Source organism: Alexandromys fortis, unplaced genomic scaffold (assembly GCF_014885135.2).
Source record: "Alexandromys fortis isolate MF-2015 unplaced genomic scaffold, M_Fortis_MF-2015_v1.1 scaffold_8_9099976_23576923, whole genome shotgun sequence".
NCBI lineage: Eukaryota > Metazoa > Chordata > Mammalia > Rodentia > Cricetidae > Alexandromys > Alexandromys fortis.
The window spans coordinates 5693057-5708040 of NW_026067899.1; the positions used below are offsets into that span (position 1 = coordinate 5693057).

The 14984-nt window shown below is 37.4% G+C and overlaps 1 protein-coding gene across 1 annotated transcript in view; it reads left to right on the top strand.

The window, feature by feature from the left end:
* The window catches only part of Scn7a (sodium voltage-gated channel alpha subunit 7), a 62953-nt gene that overhangs the window by 25622 nt on the left and 22347 nt on the right, over nucleotides 1-14984 (top strand). The window contains exons 6-12 of the mRNA XM_050123742.1: nucleotides 488-579; nucleotides 3948-4154; nucleotides 4399-4468; nucleotides 8471-8612; nucleotides 9749-9955; nucleotides 13199-13295; nucleotides 14532-14770. Of these exons, the coding sequence (XP_049979699.1) occupies nucleotides 488-579; nucleotides 3948-4154; nucleotides 4399-4468; nucleotides 8471-8612; nucleotides 9749-9955; nucleotides 13199-13295; nucleotides 14532-14770 (1054 nt within the window). The remainder of the gene's footprint in view (nucleotides 1-487; nucleotides 580-3947; nucleotides 4155-4398; nucleotides 4469-8470; nucleotides 8613-9748; nucleotides 9956-13198; nucleotides 13296-14531; nucleotides 14771-14984) is intronic.

The following is a 14984-nucleotide window of genomic DNA, read 5'->3' on the forward strand; positions in this document are numbered from 1 at the left end:
TGTTTGGGATAAAGGAAGGTCGGATAGGGGAGCAGGGAAGCACACATCTTAATTAAGGGAGCCATCTTAGGGTTGGCAAGAGATTTGGTGCTCCCAGGTGCCCAGGGCGATGTCCCCAGTTAGTTCCTGGGGCAGCTGAGGACAGATAACATTATTTTTTGTTTCGTTTTTATTGAGCTATATATGTTTTCTGCTCCCTTCCTTCCTCCCCACTTCTACCCTCTCTCGGATTTTATATATGTGTTATAGATTGTTGTTCCACATGAAATTTGGCACAGAGTAAAAAAGTTACAATCTCAAAGCTTGAATAGGTGAACTACTACCACATAGTGGCTGCCTTTTTCAGAGCAAATTTGTCTTCCAAACAACAATTTCTAGAATGGAAAAGTGGGAGCATAGGAAATTCTTGGAAATATAGTTTCTCTAGCACCTGATTTCAAAGACCATAGATCCGATGACTTCTAAATAACTTCAATTACTACCACAGGCTTATCACAAGATTTTCGCCTCTCAACTTTCTTGTAATGCTTAAAGCTGTAAGAACCTTTCGTATTTTGAAGATTATTCCTTTGTACCAAGGTAAGAAATGCTATTGGATTTATTTTCTTCATTGTGATTTTTTTGTGCATCTGTGGATCCATTTGAACTGTCTTGTTATTACTCAGAAAGTATGTGAATTTGAACATTATTTCCACTTTGAAAACTATCTTAAGCCATGTAAATCTTAAATCTGCTTGTCAACCAGGAAAGGGAGGAAAAATAATACACGTAACTGCTGTTTATGTGGTGGGGCTTCAATACTTGCGATGCAAAATAAAAATTGTGATTATATTTTTAGTTATCTTTACATATTGTAAAATAACTTATAAAGGTTCCTTAAAGGTTCCTTAAATTCCAAGGAAAGCAGAGATTCTAAAATAATACTTTTGACTCCTTATTTTCTTCATTTCAAAAAACCAGTTGAAATGAGTGAACATAGACTAATGTGGTTATCAGCAATACTATGTAAGAAACATAGTCGAACAAATTTATGACTTTAGTTAAAGAAAAACTTGAGGCAGTTACAGTGAATTCAGAAGGTGAAAGGTTTCAATTTCAGAAGCTTGCCAGAAAATCCCGTCCACCTTCGTAGTCTGGTAAAAGTGAATACAGACTTTTTTTTTATTCCAATCATAGTTTCTGGTTTTAATTCTCATGTCATGCAACATATAGCACACAACAAATATAGCTATATCTTCTATCTATATGGTTTACAGAATAAATATAATAAATACAAGTTAAAAAGGACAGAGCAGAGATTAAGAGGTTTTGAAATAGGCTGAGAAAACATATATAGAGTGTGTATTGATAACATGATGGACCTAAACCAGATGTAAGGAAGAAGCAGCTGTTGAAGCCATAGGAAGAAGGGTCAAGGTTGAGAGTGAGGAAGCAGAATTAAGTTCTGCTGTGAGGTAAAAGGACAGAAATCAGGTCAGATTAGAAACTGCAGATTCAGGTTTAGCAGGTGAACCGAAGAGAGGAAGATGCCAGTAGTGTGTGTTGCATCGGTGATAGAAGAACTGAGTCTAGCTGAAGCACCAGGCATCACCGGGAGTGCTCTGAATCTTGGTGCTTTCCAAACACCAGGTATCTACGACACTGCCATGCTAACTTTCTATCACTTGTTTGGGTTCAGGTGATAAGAGTCGTTCATACCCTTTGTTCAGTCAAGCCTCTCCAATCTAATCTTGGACCTGGGTTGTCTGAAACGATTTTAATATGCTCATGCACCCTTACAGACTCAGTTTTCCCAAGTAAATTTAAAAGACAATACACTTTATGCTTCCTGGACTGTCATCTTTTTTCTAAGTGCCAGGCAGTTGGCACTATTTTCAGGTCCTACCATGACCATTATCATCTGTACTCTCAAAATATAATCAAAAGCTGCCTATTTATATAAAATAGCCTATATAATCAGGGCTATGGCACATCTTTAGAAATGACCATCTTACATAACCTTGAATAGTTTAGAGTAAGCCATAACATGATCTCAACTAGTAAGATTCTCCTTCTCCTTAGTACTTAAATACGGAACCAACACGTTCAGGGATGTTCTCACAGATAGTTCAAACAGAGGTGTGATCCTCACAATGAAAGATAGTGATAAGTAACTGCAGCTTCCATTTCTGAAAGTTAAGCAAATGTTTACCTATGCCTTTTGATATGATGTGTCATTAAAAACAAAAGACACACACACACATGCACACACAAACAAAAAAAGAGAAACAAGGAGAGTAAAGCAAGTTTACTGGGCTGCAGCAAATTATATACAGTATGATGCAATCAATAGTAAGGACACCCAAGGTGGATGCAGTGTATCAACAGTGAGACTTATAGGTAACTTTTATGTTCAGAACACTATGAAAAACAGATGTGTCCACATTATGAACTTGATATACAGGCTGAACAAAAAAGACAAGTAGACTAGAGAGTGATGTGATGAAAAACCAACCTATAAATATTTTAGAACATCAAGTTGCATATATTAAGCATGGGTATTTTAGGATCTCTCAATTTACAGCCCAATAAATATGTTTAACAAAAGTGGCGTGGCAATCGACCCAAAGCCAGGGATGAAACCAAGTAGTTCTGCCCTGGTGAGAACAAAACAACTTTAACTTCATTTGTCCCCTGAGAAGAATAAGAACATAAAATGGCAACATTTTCTTCTTCATGAGACTGATTTTTAAGAAAGATGAACAAGTTTTGGTCATTTCAAGATAGACATGTCTCTTCCTTGCCCAAGGAACGCAGAGTAGGGCATCTGCCAAAGGTATACACTACGTGAACAGATAGGACAAGACAGGAGGAGAAGTGCACCGCTCGAAAGAAAGCAATTTCATCTGTGCACTAAACAGAAATAAGAAAAAGAGCATATGGGGTATTTTATTCAATTCTAATGTTTTTAGTCCTTAAAAATTGTTTTGCTTTTAGTGTTTCATGATTTTCCTCCCCCTCAGCTCACTCTAGAACCCCATTCTGTCTCCATCCCAGTGCCCAACATATTCTGTGTTGTTAATTCATTTTTGAATCTAAATTTGCTGCCCTCCAATGCTTGAGTGTGGGACGATTCCCTGGGGGCATGGCATGGCTGTTGCACCTGCTGGCTGCCTGAGCACATCAACTCACAGAAGCCCTGCTTACAGCACGAGACATATATCGACTGGACCCGTCTTCTCATTCTGAGACTTTCAACAGAAGAAAAAAAAATCCTAGATTTTCAGGCAGAAAATGAAAATTAGATAAAAACAGACATATATGTACATTTTTAAGAATAATGATATGAATTATAAGATACTGGATGAACACTGCGTGGTCATATAAGTAAAATGTGTGATTATCAGTGCAGCAAACAAAGGCACAGTATGCGGGAACACAACAGAGGTTCTGTTTCAGCTCATAATGGGGTGCTTGAGCAGAGTTTAGAAAACCACACTCCGTGTTCTGCATGATTGGTGACCCTCAAAAAGACAGAGAAAATGTGAGATGTTTGGCTTTCCCAAAGCATTAGAATTTGGTTCTTTGAGTTGTTAACGAAAGGAAGCCTTTAGAAACAGAAAAGTAGTTTTACTAGACAATTCAGACACAATACTTTAAATCAAAGACGATTTGTCTTGCTTTTCTGTATGAAGGGCCTGGGCAATGACATGACAAAGCTCAAACAGCCATATACTTTAAATACTATCTCTGTATTATCTCATTGAGTATCATAACTACCAATGTCACAGGACCCTCGAGCTATTACTTTGACTCCCAATATTTGTTAGTCTCGGGCAATAGGAAATAGAATGAAGGAAAGATCTATCGATTTCAGAGAGACAGATATTTGCCATGAGGTTTGCTGTAACTGCCTGGTTGGAAATGTGTTCTCCTTTAGGTGACAAAACTTGTGTCTTTCTTTTCAGGCCTGCAGTCAGTTGTGGCAACACTGACCCAGTGTTTGAAGAAACTCTTCGGTGCTGTTGTCCTAACTCTGTTTTCTCTGACTGTATTTTCTCTACTTGGGATGGGTCTCTTCATGGGTAATCTGAAGCACAAATGTCTGCGTTGGCCGCAAGAAAATGAAAATGAAACCCTGTACAACAGAACTGGAAGCCAGTATTATACCCCAGGTGAGAGTGGCTCCATCGAATGATAGAGAAATCTTTAGAGAAATGAACACTCCATTTCTGGAAAAATTATAAACGTGATAACTATACTCAAGGACTAATTTGAATCTGTTTTTCTTTTTTTGTAATCAAAATTACAAAATTTCTGGACATGGGCAGATGCATGAATCCTATGGAAATCCCGATGAGCTACATGTGACTGACTTGGGATTAAACAGAGACCCTAATTTCTTTCTTTTCTTTTCAGAAAGAGTGAACTTCTACTATTTGGAAGGCGAGAGATATGCTCTGCTCTGCGGCAACAGGACGGATGCTAGGTAGGCACGAGGAATGCTCTTCTCTAACATGAAATTATCACATATGCATTGAATGATATATGATTTCCTGCTACCCTCAGTTGACTTCATTTCCTTTCTTTGTTGTCAACATTATGACAAAGAGCTGTCTTATGTTGTTTGAGAAGTTTTCTACAAAATTCTGTAGATTATTATCTTAGAAACAACAGAAACACATTCCTCAGTCAGGCAGACCTAAATCTTCAGGTCCAATTTCCTGAAAATTTGCTGTCTTGCTCTTTTGACTTTTAGAAGGTGCCTTTCAGCTGAATCTTCATAGCTGAAGCAGGACAAAGTCTCTCAGATCGCCTCTGTAAAAGTAGGAGCCATACACAGGAGACTTCATCTTGACCCACTCTGTCATCAAGAGCCCCATCCGTAATACCATCACCTTGGAAGGCACAATTTCAACATACTGACTTTGAACAGAAGCAGAAGTGTGTATTATGGAATACCATTAATTAAAGAAAAGCTATAGGCACATGAGGAGAGCGACTAATTCTAGCCTAAGAAACTAGGAAATACATAGATGGAACTCCAGCAAAGATCTTATTTATTATCAGTGAGTCCCAGCACCAGCAATTAGCAAAGAATAATATACGATAGGTCTTAAGTTGTGAAATTTTATATTTTTCCGTAAATTATTAATTTTTTTAATTTTATTTTTTTTCTTTAAAATTACATTTTATATTCCAACCACAGTCTTCCCACCTCAGCCCTCTTTCTGTCCCCTCATCTCCCTCCTACCCTCCATCCACTCCTCCCAATGGGTCAGGGCTTCCATGGGGTTAACAAAGTCTGGCACATTAAGTTGGGCAGGACCAAGCCCCTCCTCCCTGAATTTAGGATTGAGCATTGAGCACAGCATCCCAACATAGGTAATGGGCTCCAACAAGCTAGCTCATGCACCAGGGATAGATCCTGGTCCTATTGCCAGAGGCCTCTCAGATGACCTAAGTTTTACCACTGTCTCCCACATATGGAGGGCCTAGTTAGGTCCCATGGAGGCTCCACGGCTCTTAGTCTAGAGTTCATGAGTTTCCATGAACTTATTTCAGCTGTCTCTGTAGATTTCTCCATCATGATCTTGACCTCCCTTGCTCATATATTCCCTCCTTCCACTCTTTGATTGGATTCCATGAGCTCAGCCTGTTGCTTGATTGTGAATCTCTGCATCTGGTTCCATCACTTACTAGATGAAGGCCCTTTTACGATAGTTGGGTTATTCAACAATCTGATTGCAAGAGAAGGCAAGTTCTGGCACTCCACTATTGCTAGGAGTCTTAGCTGGGTTATTCTTGTGGGTTCCTGGGATTTTCCTAGCACCAGGTTTCTCCTTAACCCCAAAGTGGCTCTGTCTATTAAGATATCTCTTTCATTACTCTCCCACTCCATCCCTTTCCCCTTTGACCATCCTGTCCCTTCACATTTTCATCTCCCATCTCCTCCTTTTACTGCCTTCCGAGCCTCCAGTTTACCTAAGAGAGCTCATCTAATTCCCCTTCCCAGGGTGATCCATGTGTCCCTCCTAGGGTCTTCCTTGTTATCTAGCTTCTCTGAAACTGTGGATAGTAGTCTGGTTGTTCTTTGCTTTACATCTAATATCCACTTACGTGTGGGTACATAACGTGTTTGTCTTTTTTAATAAATTTATTTACTTATTTATTTTACATCCTTGCTGCAGTTTCTCCTCTTTCCTTCTCTTCCTGCCCTTCCCCCACCCCATCCCTCTTTTCCCACCTTCCAATCCACTCCTCCTTTTACTGTTCAGGAAAGGGCAGATCTCCCATTAGCAACAACAAAACATGGCATAACAAGTTGCAATCAGACTAAGCACCGCCACGTGTCTTAAGGCTGGTCAAAGCGACCCAGTATGAGCAGTAGGGCACCAAAGCCATTAAAAGAGTCAGAGACCTTACCTGTTTCCACTGTTGGGGTCCCACAAAAGGACCAAGATACACAACTGCAACGTAGTTACATAGAGAGTCTTCAACCAGCAACTGAAATAAAGAGATGGAGAGACCCACAGTCGAACATTAGGCTGAGCTCAGGGAATACTGGAGATGGAGGGAAAGATTGTAGGGATCAAGTACAACACATTAAAACTCACAGAATCAACTAACATGGGCTCATAGGGGCTCACGGAAACTGAACCACTTTAACCAGGAAGTCTGCATGGGGCTGACCTAGGCCCACTGCATATATGATTGTGAGCTTTTAAAGAAGAGAAACATTAATGATATGCTGTTATTTTAATTATTTTGTGTCTATAAACATTTTACATTAATAAAATTACTTTAAATTATTAGTACATAATTATTTAGCAAGGTGGCAAGGTTCATGCTAACATGAACTCCTTTTTTATTATGTACATATGGGGGCGTGTGCCATAATACACATGGAGATAGAGGACAACCTTTCAGGAGTTGATTCTCTCTTCCATCATGTGAGTATGTAAATTTAGAGAAGTAAACTTAGGTGACTTAACCCATTTAACCACCTCACTGGCTGTGTCCCGCAGATTATAATGGAGCAAATAAGAAAGTGACAAGGCGCTGTCAAGCCAGCCATATGGACTTGGGCAATGTCCTTGTTGCTTTGCCCTCAGTTGAGACGGGCCACCCATCCATAGGCTCCTTTCTTATTCTTTCTTTCCACATACATTCTGGGACTTAACCAAAGCACTAAAAAAGAGAAAGCTCACCAGTACAGTTTATATAACTTTGGGTGATTCAGAAGTTTTATCACTTAGCATCCCTTCTATCCTCAAATCCAGTTTTTGGTTCTTTTTCTTTAAAGCATCTTATTAAATAATCCTCCACTTCCAATATAATCCATATGCTTTCTGAAGGCATCGACTATGAATATTAAGAACATACTGCTATATTTCAAGGCAAGAAATACAAACCATATGGTGTTTCACCTCTAACACCGTAGTCATAAGCATGGTAAGGTACCCCTATTCAATAGATGACTGTAACAACAAGCGTGCCTTTGCTCTGACTAGGACTAGCAGGCCTCGGTGCACAAGTGTTTTTAAACCACTGGTTATTCCATTGTTTGTATAAAGCACACAACATTACCAGCCCCAAAATAGTTTCGGGGAGAAACTACACAAGGCTATAGAGAAGAAAATAGCATTTATTGAGCCAATTCCATAAGGAACCACATCACTCCAACCTTACAAAGATAAGTTTGAGAACTCCCTGAAAGGGAAGGGAATAAATATTTAATGTGCTCTTTCCCACAAGTTCTAGCTCTGCTTTTCAATTATTAATGTGACAAATGGTTTCTCACCCTTAAATATGGGAACTGAGGGTCTTAGGTGAGATCACTTGAAAATTATGCCCTCAAATATTGTAGTTTATTTTCATCAGTGCTGTTTTCCAATATTTATACCCCCACTATATTTTCCTTATTTATACTTTCTATAGTTATACTTTCACCCTCCCCCTTTCTCTTTTACTATTATGGTGTTATTGCTTGGACTGAAGGACTCAAAATGCTAAATAGTTTACCACTGAGTCACATTTTCATCTTTCCCAGTTTGATTTTGAACAGCAAAATTATGAATAATCACACTGTGTTATATTCTTGAAATTGGTAGGCATTCTTGCAACAGTCATTGTAGATATATGAACGAAGCATATATTAGCCTAATTTAGACATTCAATAATGTATAACCATTTAAAGCATATAAGTGATAAATATATACATTTTTTGTCAATTAAATCAATCTTTAGAAACACTTTTTGAAAGTCATCTTGGAAGTACTTATAATTCCTGTTCATAACTTTCCATGTGTATCAATTTGAAACATAACTGATGCCTAGTGTTTTCTGTAAAAAGACAATTATTGACCTTTGTGCAGGGGATAGCACTCTGCTCTTGGGCAGAGGGTAGATAGTATTTATGACTGGTCCATTGCCTGAAAGTTTCTTGATAGTGAATATTTCTCCCTGCTCCCCTTTTTGTCTCCTTTAGCCAGTGTCCTGAAGGTTACGTATGCGTAAAGGAAGGCACAAATCCTGACAATGGCTACACAAGTTTTGACAATTTTGGTTGGGCCTTACTTGCTTTGTTTCGATTGATGACCCAGGATTATCCTGAATTGCTTCATCAACAGGTAAAAAGAGATAATCTGTGGGTAACGTAACTGCAGATGTTAAAGACAGCTTCTGCACCCTTGAAAAATACAGCCCCAAATGTAAGTCAAGTTATTAAAAAGAAATCGGACTGCACACGGGGGGGGGGGTGTTTGTGGGGACATTCGTGTGAAGAGAACTTCAAGGGCAAAAACAAAGAACGCAGCTGCTAAGTGTGAAACTCCCCATCAACTACTGACCCTCTTCCTGTTGAGCCTTTCAAAGTTCATATCTACAGTGCTGCTCCAAGGTCAAGGCGCAGACCCCGGTTTACAAGGGTTTCTCTGTAGGAGGAGGGCCTGCTTGTTTGTGCCGGCTGCCCTCAACCGAAATAACCACACAGAAACTGTATTAATTAAAACACTGCTTGTCCCATTAGCTCTAGCTTCTTATTTGCTAACTCTTACATCTTAATTTAACCCATCTCCATTAATTTGTGCATTACCACGAGGTTGTGGCCTACCAGCAAAGTTTTAGCACATCTATTCTGGCAGTGGCTCCATGGCATCTCTCTGACTCCGCCCTTCTTTCTCTCCTGTCCTCTCTGCCTACCTAAGTTCTGCCCTATCAACAGGCAAAGGCAGTTTCTTTATTCATTAATGGTAATCAAAGCACACAGAAGGGAATCCCACAACATTTCACTTAGGACATCCTATCCTTAGAATGGTACCAGGAATTGCACATTGTGACTTTCCCATAAATTAATGATCAAAGAAAATGATCTTTGCAACACATTTTGAAATTTTCCTATACTTAAGATGAGAAAGCTTTTTCTCTATTGATATTTTTCAGCTTCTTTTTGGAATGGGGTCAATATGTTTCTCTCAATGTTTATTTGGTAATAAAGACATGAATCAAATACTTACCCTAAATTAAGGCATTCCTTATATCATGTCCTGATTTGATATCATATATGTTATACCATATGTATATATTTAAAGTTGAAGCAATTTTTATTTCTTCAGGTAGTGCTAAAGACATAAATTATTTTATTTTCTTAAATTCATGACTAAATTACTTTTATAAAAAATTAATTTTTCATCTTAAATGAGGGAAATATGGAAATATAAAGATAGATAATAGTTCTCTTTCACTTATGTATCCCACTGCTCCACAGATTCTTTATGCTTCAGGAAAGGTCTACATGATATTTTTTATTGTGATCAGTTTCTGGTTTGCCTTTTATATGGCAAGTTTGTTCTTGGGCACACTTGCTATGAACTACGAAAAGGAAAAGCAGAGAGTTTCCGAGAAACCCAGAGACATGGAAGCCAATGTTCAACAGACAACAAAAGAACACGAGGAAGGAAATGAAGCAGCTGAGGTACAAGTTTATCATTTTAAGACTCATAATATTAGAAGGACTTCTCAAAAATCTTAGAGTATTTTGCGTTCTGACATATGATCGTATCTCTGTATCAGAAAAAAATCATGCTTTTGTTGGGGCTGGAAAGATGGCTAATAAGTTAAGAGTATGTACTGCTCTTGCCGATGTGAATGTGATGCTCAGTATCCATATCAGTCAACACAACTACTTGAAACTACAGGTCCTAGCGACTCTGACATTCTCTTCTGGACTACACTGGCACAAGTATCAAATATACACACAAACAACACACACAGGAACAATCACATGCCCATACTCTCACACATGAACTCACAAATACTACATTAAACAATGAAATAAATATTTCATAATGCGGTTTCACTAAGAAGTATTCACTTTTGTTTTCTTACATCACTATTTTTATGTACTCGTTTTTCTTAATTTAATGTGTCAAGAATGATCAGTGTGTTTGAATATTTCATATCTGTGATTATTGACCCAAAATTTGCATTGCTAATATTGAGAAAGCCTTGATATATTGTCTTCTTATAACTTGAAGTCTCCTGGTAGATATATAATTTATTAATACAAACTAGCTTCAGATAGCACATCAGAATTAGATTTAAAAGGTGTACTCAATTTTAAATGATGACTTTCTCAATTTTTGCTATAAAGTACTTAAGATAATGGGTAAAAAGTAAAGTGCCAAAGTTAAAAAAGCAAAAGAAGAAATTAACCTCTGGCCTACTTAAGAAACAAGTGATATCATGATATATGAAATTATTTTATCCATGGTTGATTAAATCCATAATATTAAAACTAATAATATTTGACTATAAATTTAAATTCCTTAGTCTCATACTTAAATAATTTCCCAGACTGCTAGCCTCCTACAAAAATTCAGCCTGTGTATCTCAAGGTATTAGCTGGAGTGATGTTAAGGAGAGTGTATAAAATCCTTTTTAAAATGAATATACACAGATCTCTGCGAGTTCGAGACCAACCTGGTCTACAGAGCTAGTTCCAGGACAGGCTCCAAAGCCACATCAGAGAAACCCTGTCTCGAAAAAAACAAAACAAAATAAAATAAAATAAAATGAATATACATTTATGAATAGGAATGAGGGGACTGAAGAATGAAACAAGGAGTAGATGTTGGCATTGCAAGTCATCACACCCCTTCCTTTGAATACTTTTTTAAGAAGAATGGAAATTCATCAAAATTGAGACAGAAAACAAAAGATGTGAGTTCTTCTATGGAAAGAAAAATAGGTAGCGGAAAGTAGTAGGCCAACAAATTGTCTAACACTAAATAGAAATTGTAGGAAGGCTAGCTGAGAGCTTCATTATTACAAAAATCACTTTTGCATTCAAAGCAGCTGAAGACTAGACTCTCCATACATGTAGTGATCGACACTGAACAGCCTCTGGGAAATTACCCTAAATGGGACTTGAATAACAGGAAGTAGAAATGTACCCAAGGACTTCATAGACTCTTGTTTCCATGACATGCATGCGATCGAACAAGAAGCAATTACAGACCGTATGAGCAAAACATGTACAAAAAGAGGCTATTATCACTCATAAGTGACAGAAAATGACAAAAGCTTTTTGTCTCTACAAGTCCCAAGACTTCAGATTGAACCCATAGGGTCTGAAGGAAATGTTGACTGTGTAATTTGTTTTAAAGTGGAATTTAAGAATCTCAAGAGCTTGCCACTACATCGCAATGTACCCAACAACTTAACAATACTTCTCTTATTCCTAGATGAAGTATTCCATTAGCTATGATTATGAAATAACTCTGATTATGAAAGAACATTGGTATTTCCCAGTTTCTTTTTTTTTTTACTTTGGTAAAATTGGTTTTAAAAAGTTTTTTCGAGTTTTTATTAAAATCATTAAGTTATGAAGAATTTCTTTTCTTGAAAAATCCTTGAACATTTCCGATGTAGAGTTTGCTAGCTAATGAAAATAAATCCATTTTTATAAGATCTCCTTTCTTTTTCCTTTGTATTTATACATAATGACATGCCAGAAGAGAAGTATTCAATAACTAAATGACCTTTCAAAATGGGTCAAGTTTCAGTTCTAAAGATGGGGTTGCACTCGAGACAAATTTTCATACTGTAGGAATTCTGAGAATTTTGTTGACTAAAACCACAGTGGTTCAGTCAGATAAACATGGCCTTAACTTTAGCGACACAGTAGATGCATGATATTCACCACTCTGTCAGTCTTGGGAAACGTTGGCTTCTTCATCAATAAAATATGGATCATATGTATTACCTATTACACAGGTGGTATAAAACCCAAATGAAACACACACACAACACTGTGTAAGGCTTTGATTTTTTTTTAGACAGCAAAACATATTATGAGACTAAATGTCGGAAAGGTCATTGTCAGTGTCATAGAGCATGTAAAAGATTGTTTTGATTTATCACAATGAGCATTACAATCTAATAACCCTTGACCTTTGCTTTAGGTTTCTCTGTTGACATAGTCTCACAGTGTACTTGTCACTGGCCTAGAACTCAATCATGTAGCTAGCCCAAGATGGTCATGAAATTACCCTCCTGCCCAAGGCTCCATAGGCATAGAGCACTTTACTCAGGTGGAACACATGACATTTATAGGGGGAAAATTGGCTCATATTATGGGTAAACTAGTATATAAGTATAGAATGCTAACTTTATGAAACATAGCTCATATACACTCTATTCAAACAACACTTTGAGTCCAGTCCACTACCTTAGATTCTTTAAGAGTTGATTAATCATATTTCCAAATTATTTTAATTGTATTGAGAAAACTGGCCAAGTTAGAAAATTAATATATCCTTGAGCAAAAGGATTATAGTTTTAGGGAAATATTCTCATTATTTAGTAGAATATTTGACAACTAGACATTCCATAATCATCCTGTAATCTTTATTAAATTATTTTTATTTATAAATACTGCTGCTAGCTAGCCTTTACGGCTCTGCCCTATTTATTGTTCGGCTCAGAGTAGAAAATTTGATCGGCTTCAAATTTTAGCATCTATTGTCCAACTAATTTTAAATCACTCTCATACAGCCAGTGCCATAGGAAGTGGCTAGTGGTGGAACCTGCAAGGTCCCCGAAGGCAAGAAGCTGTAGAAAGGTCAAATTCCTTATTCTCTTAGAGTCCCATTCTAAAGGTGTGTGTGTAGGTGGGAGGAACTAACTACTACAAAACCCACATAACTTCTTTCAGATGAAAACGACAGAAATAGAAATGAAGAAAAGATCACCAACTTCTGCGAGCACAGCGTTGGATATACTGGAAGAGACTACCCTCGGACGGAAAGGAGGTAAATTGAAAAACTACCTGAACTCTACTCAGTAATGACGGAACTAATTGCAAAAACTGTTCTTACAGGGAGCTGGAGAGATGGCTCAGTGGTTAAGAGCATTGTCTGCTCTTCCAAAGGTCCTGAGTTCGATTCCCAGCAACCACATGGTGGCTCACAACCATCTGTAATGGGGTCTGGTGCCCTCCTCTGGCCTGCAGGCATATACACAGATGGAATATTGTATACATAATAAATAAATATTTTAAAAAAACTGTTCTTACATCACTTCAGTTTTTTTTTAAATCTAGGTGGGAACAAGCAAAATACAAGTAACAACATGAGGCTATTAGAATGAGCATTATAGAAACATTCAGAATAAGGTGTCTTCAACATTAGAAAGTGTCATTAAAAGTACCGAGCAATAATCCCAAACAGCATGTGCTACCAGTTGAAGTTGAGAGAAACAGACACAGGTATAAAGAGGTAGCGCTAAATTCCAGGAGTACAGTATTGTTTTCAGTACTTAGCACGCTCATTCTGTAGCCACTTCATGTTGCTGTTGCCATGGGCTAAGTCTGAAGATCTTCTGAAAGTCCATCCACACGCTGCTAATCGCAGCCACAGAAGCAGTTTGTCTTTTCATTTGATTGCTGGCTGCATTTGTCCATGCTTCCCAGATATTCCTCACAAATAATACCTAACGAGTGTGTTAACTGCTTATGTTCTGTTAGTAAGGTTTCTGGAAAACTTCAGATTGCTAGTACTTCTGTTGGGATGGAAAGTTATATCTGGACTTTGCAGAGGTCTTTGCCTTAATACCGTGTACTTCAAAGATTGCTTGTATAATCATGATGTCTCAGGGTACTTTAGATCCTACTACAGTTTTTGTTTACATATCTAACCAATGGTTCTTTATCACCAATGACTTCAGAAGCTAATATAATGTAAAGCATGTAAATCTCAAAATTAAAAATTGTGTTATTCTCACTCATAATTGGTTTGTTAGAAATTTATGCTTTCCTACTAATAAGTTGTTTGCTTCTTTTATTTTTACATTCTTAGCTCAATAACCATAAACAAAATAGGGGACTTGAATTTTACTTTGTTATGTGTTAGTATAGACAATTTCTATTTGCTGATTCTACATACAAAATCAAGATCTGTAGCACCCTTTGCATGAAAATGATTAATTTGCCGACTATCAAGAATCCAAGCAATTTTTCAATAATTAACTTTACTTATCATTCTTTTCAGAACCAGAAACATCCAGGAAGAAATGCCCACTGTGTTGGCATAAGTTTACTAAAACCTGCTTCATCTGGGACTGCTGCCCTTGTTGGCTAAAGCTGAGCGAGTTTGCTGATGGAATTATAACGCACCCATTTGCTGATCTTTTCCTTGTCATATGTATCATTTTTAACATATGCTTCCTGGCTCTTGCACATTTTCCAATGAGCGAGGAAATCGTGTCTCTCCTTAGCATTGGAAACTTGGTAAGACCTCATCACACATTGATTTGATTCAGTTTTAGTTTTTTCTAACTGTTGTTCTAACTGTAGATTGTATTGCTATTGAATGAGATGCTGTATTCATATGTTCACCCAGTCCCTATATTGTAAATACTATTTTCATCAGCATTTTTACAATTAGAGTTTAGAATTCTATTATTTAAATTTGGAATCCTAGCCTGCCCCCGACAATGAAATT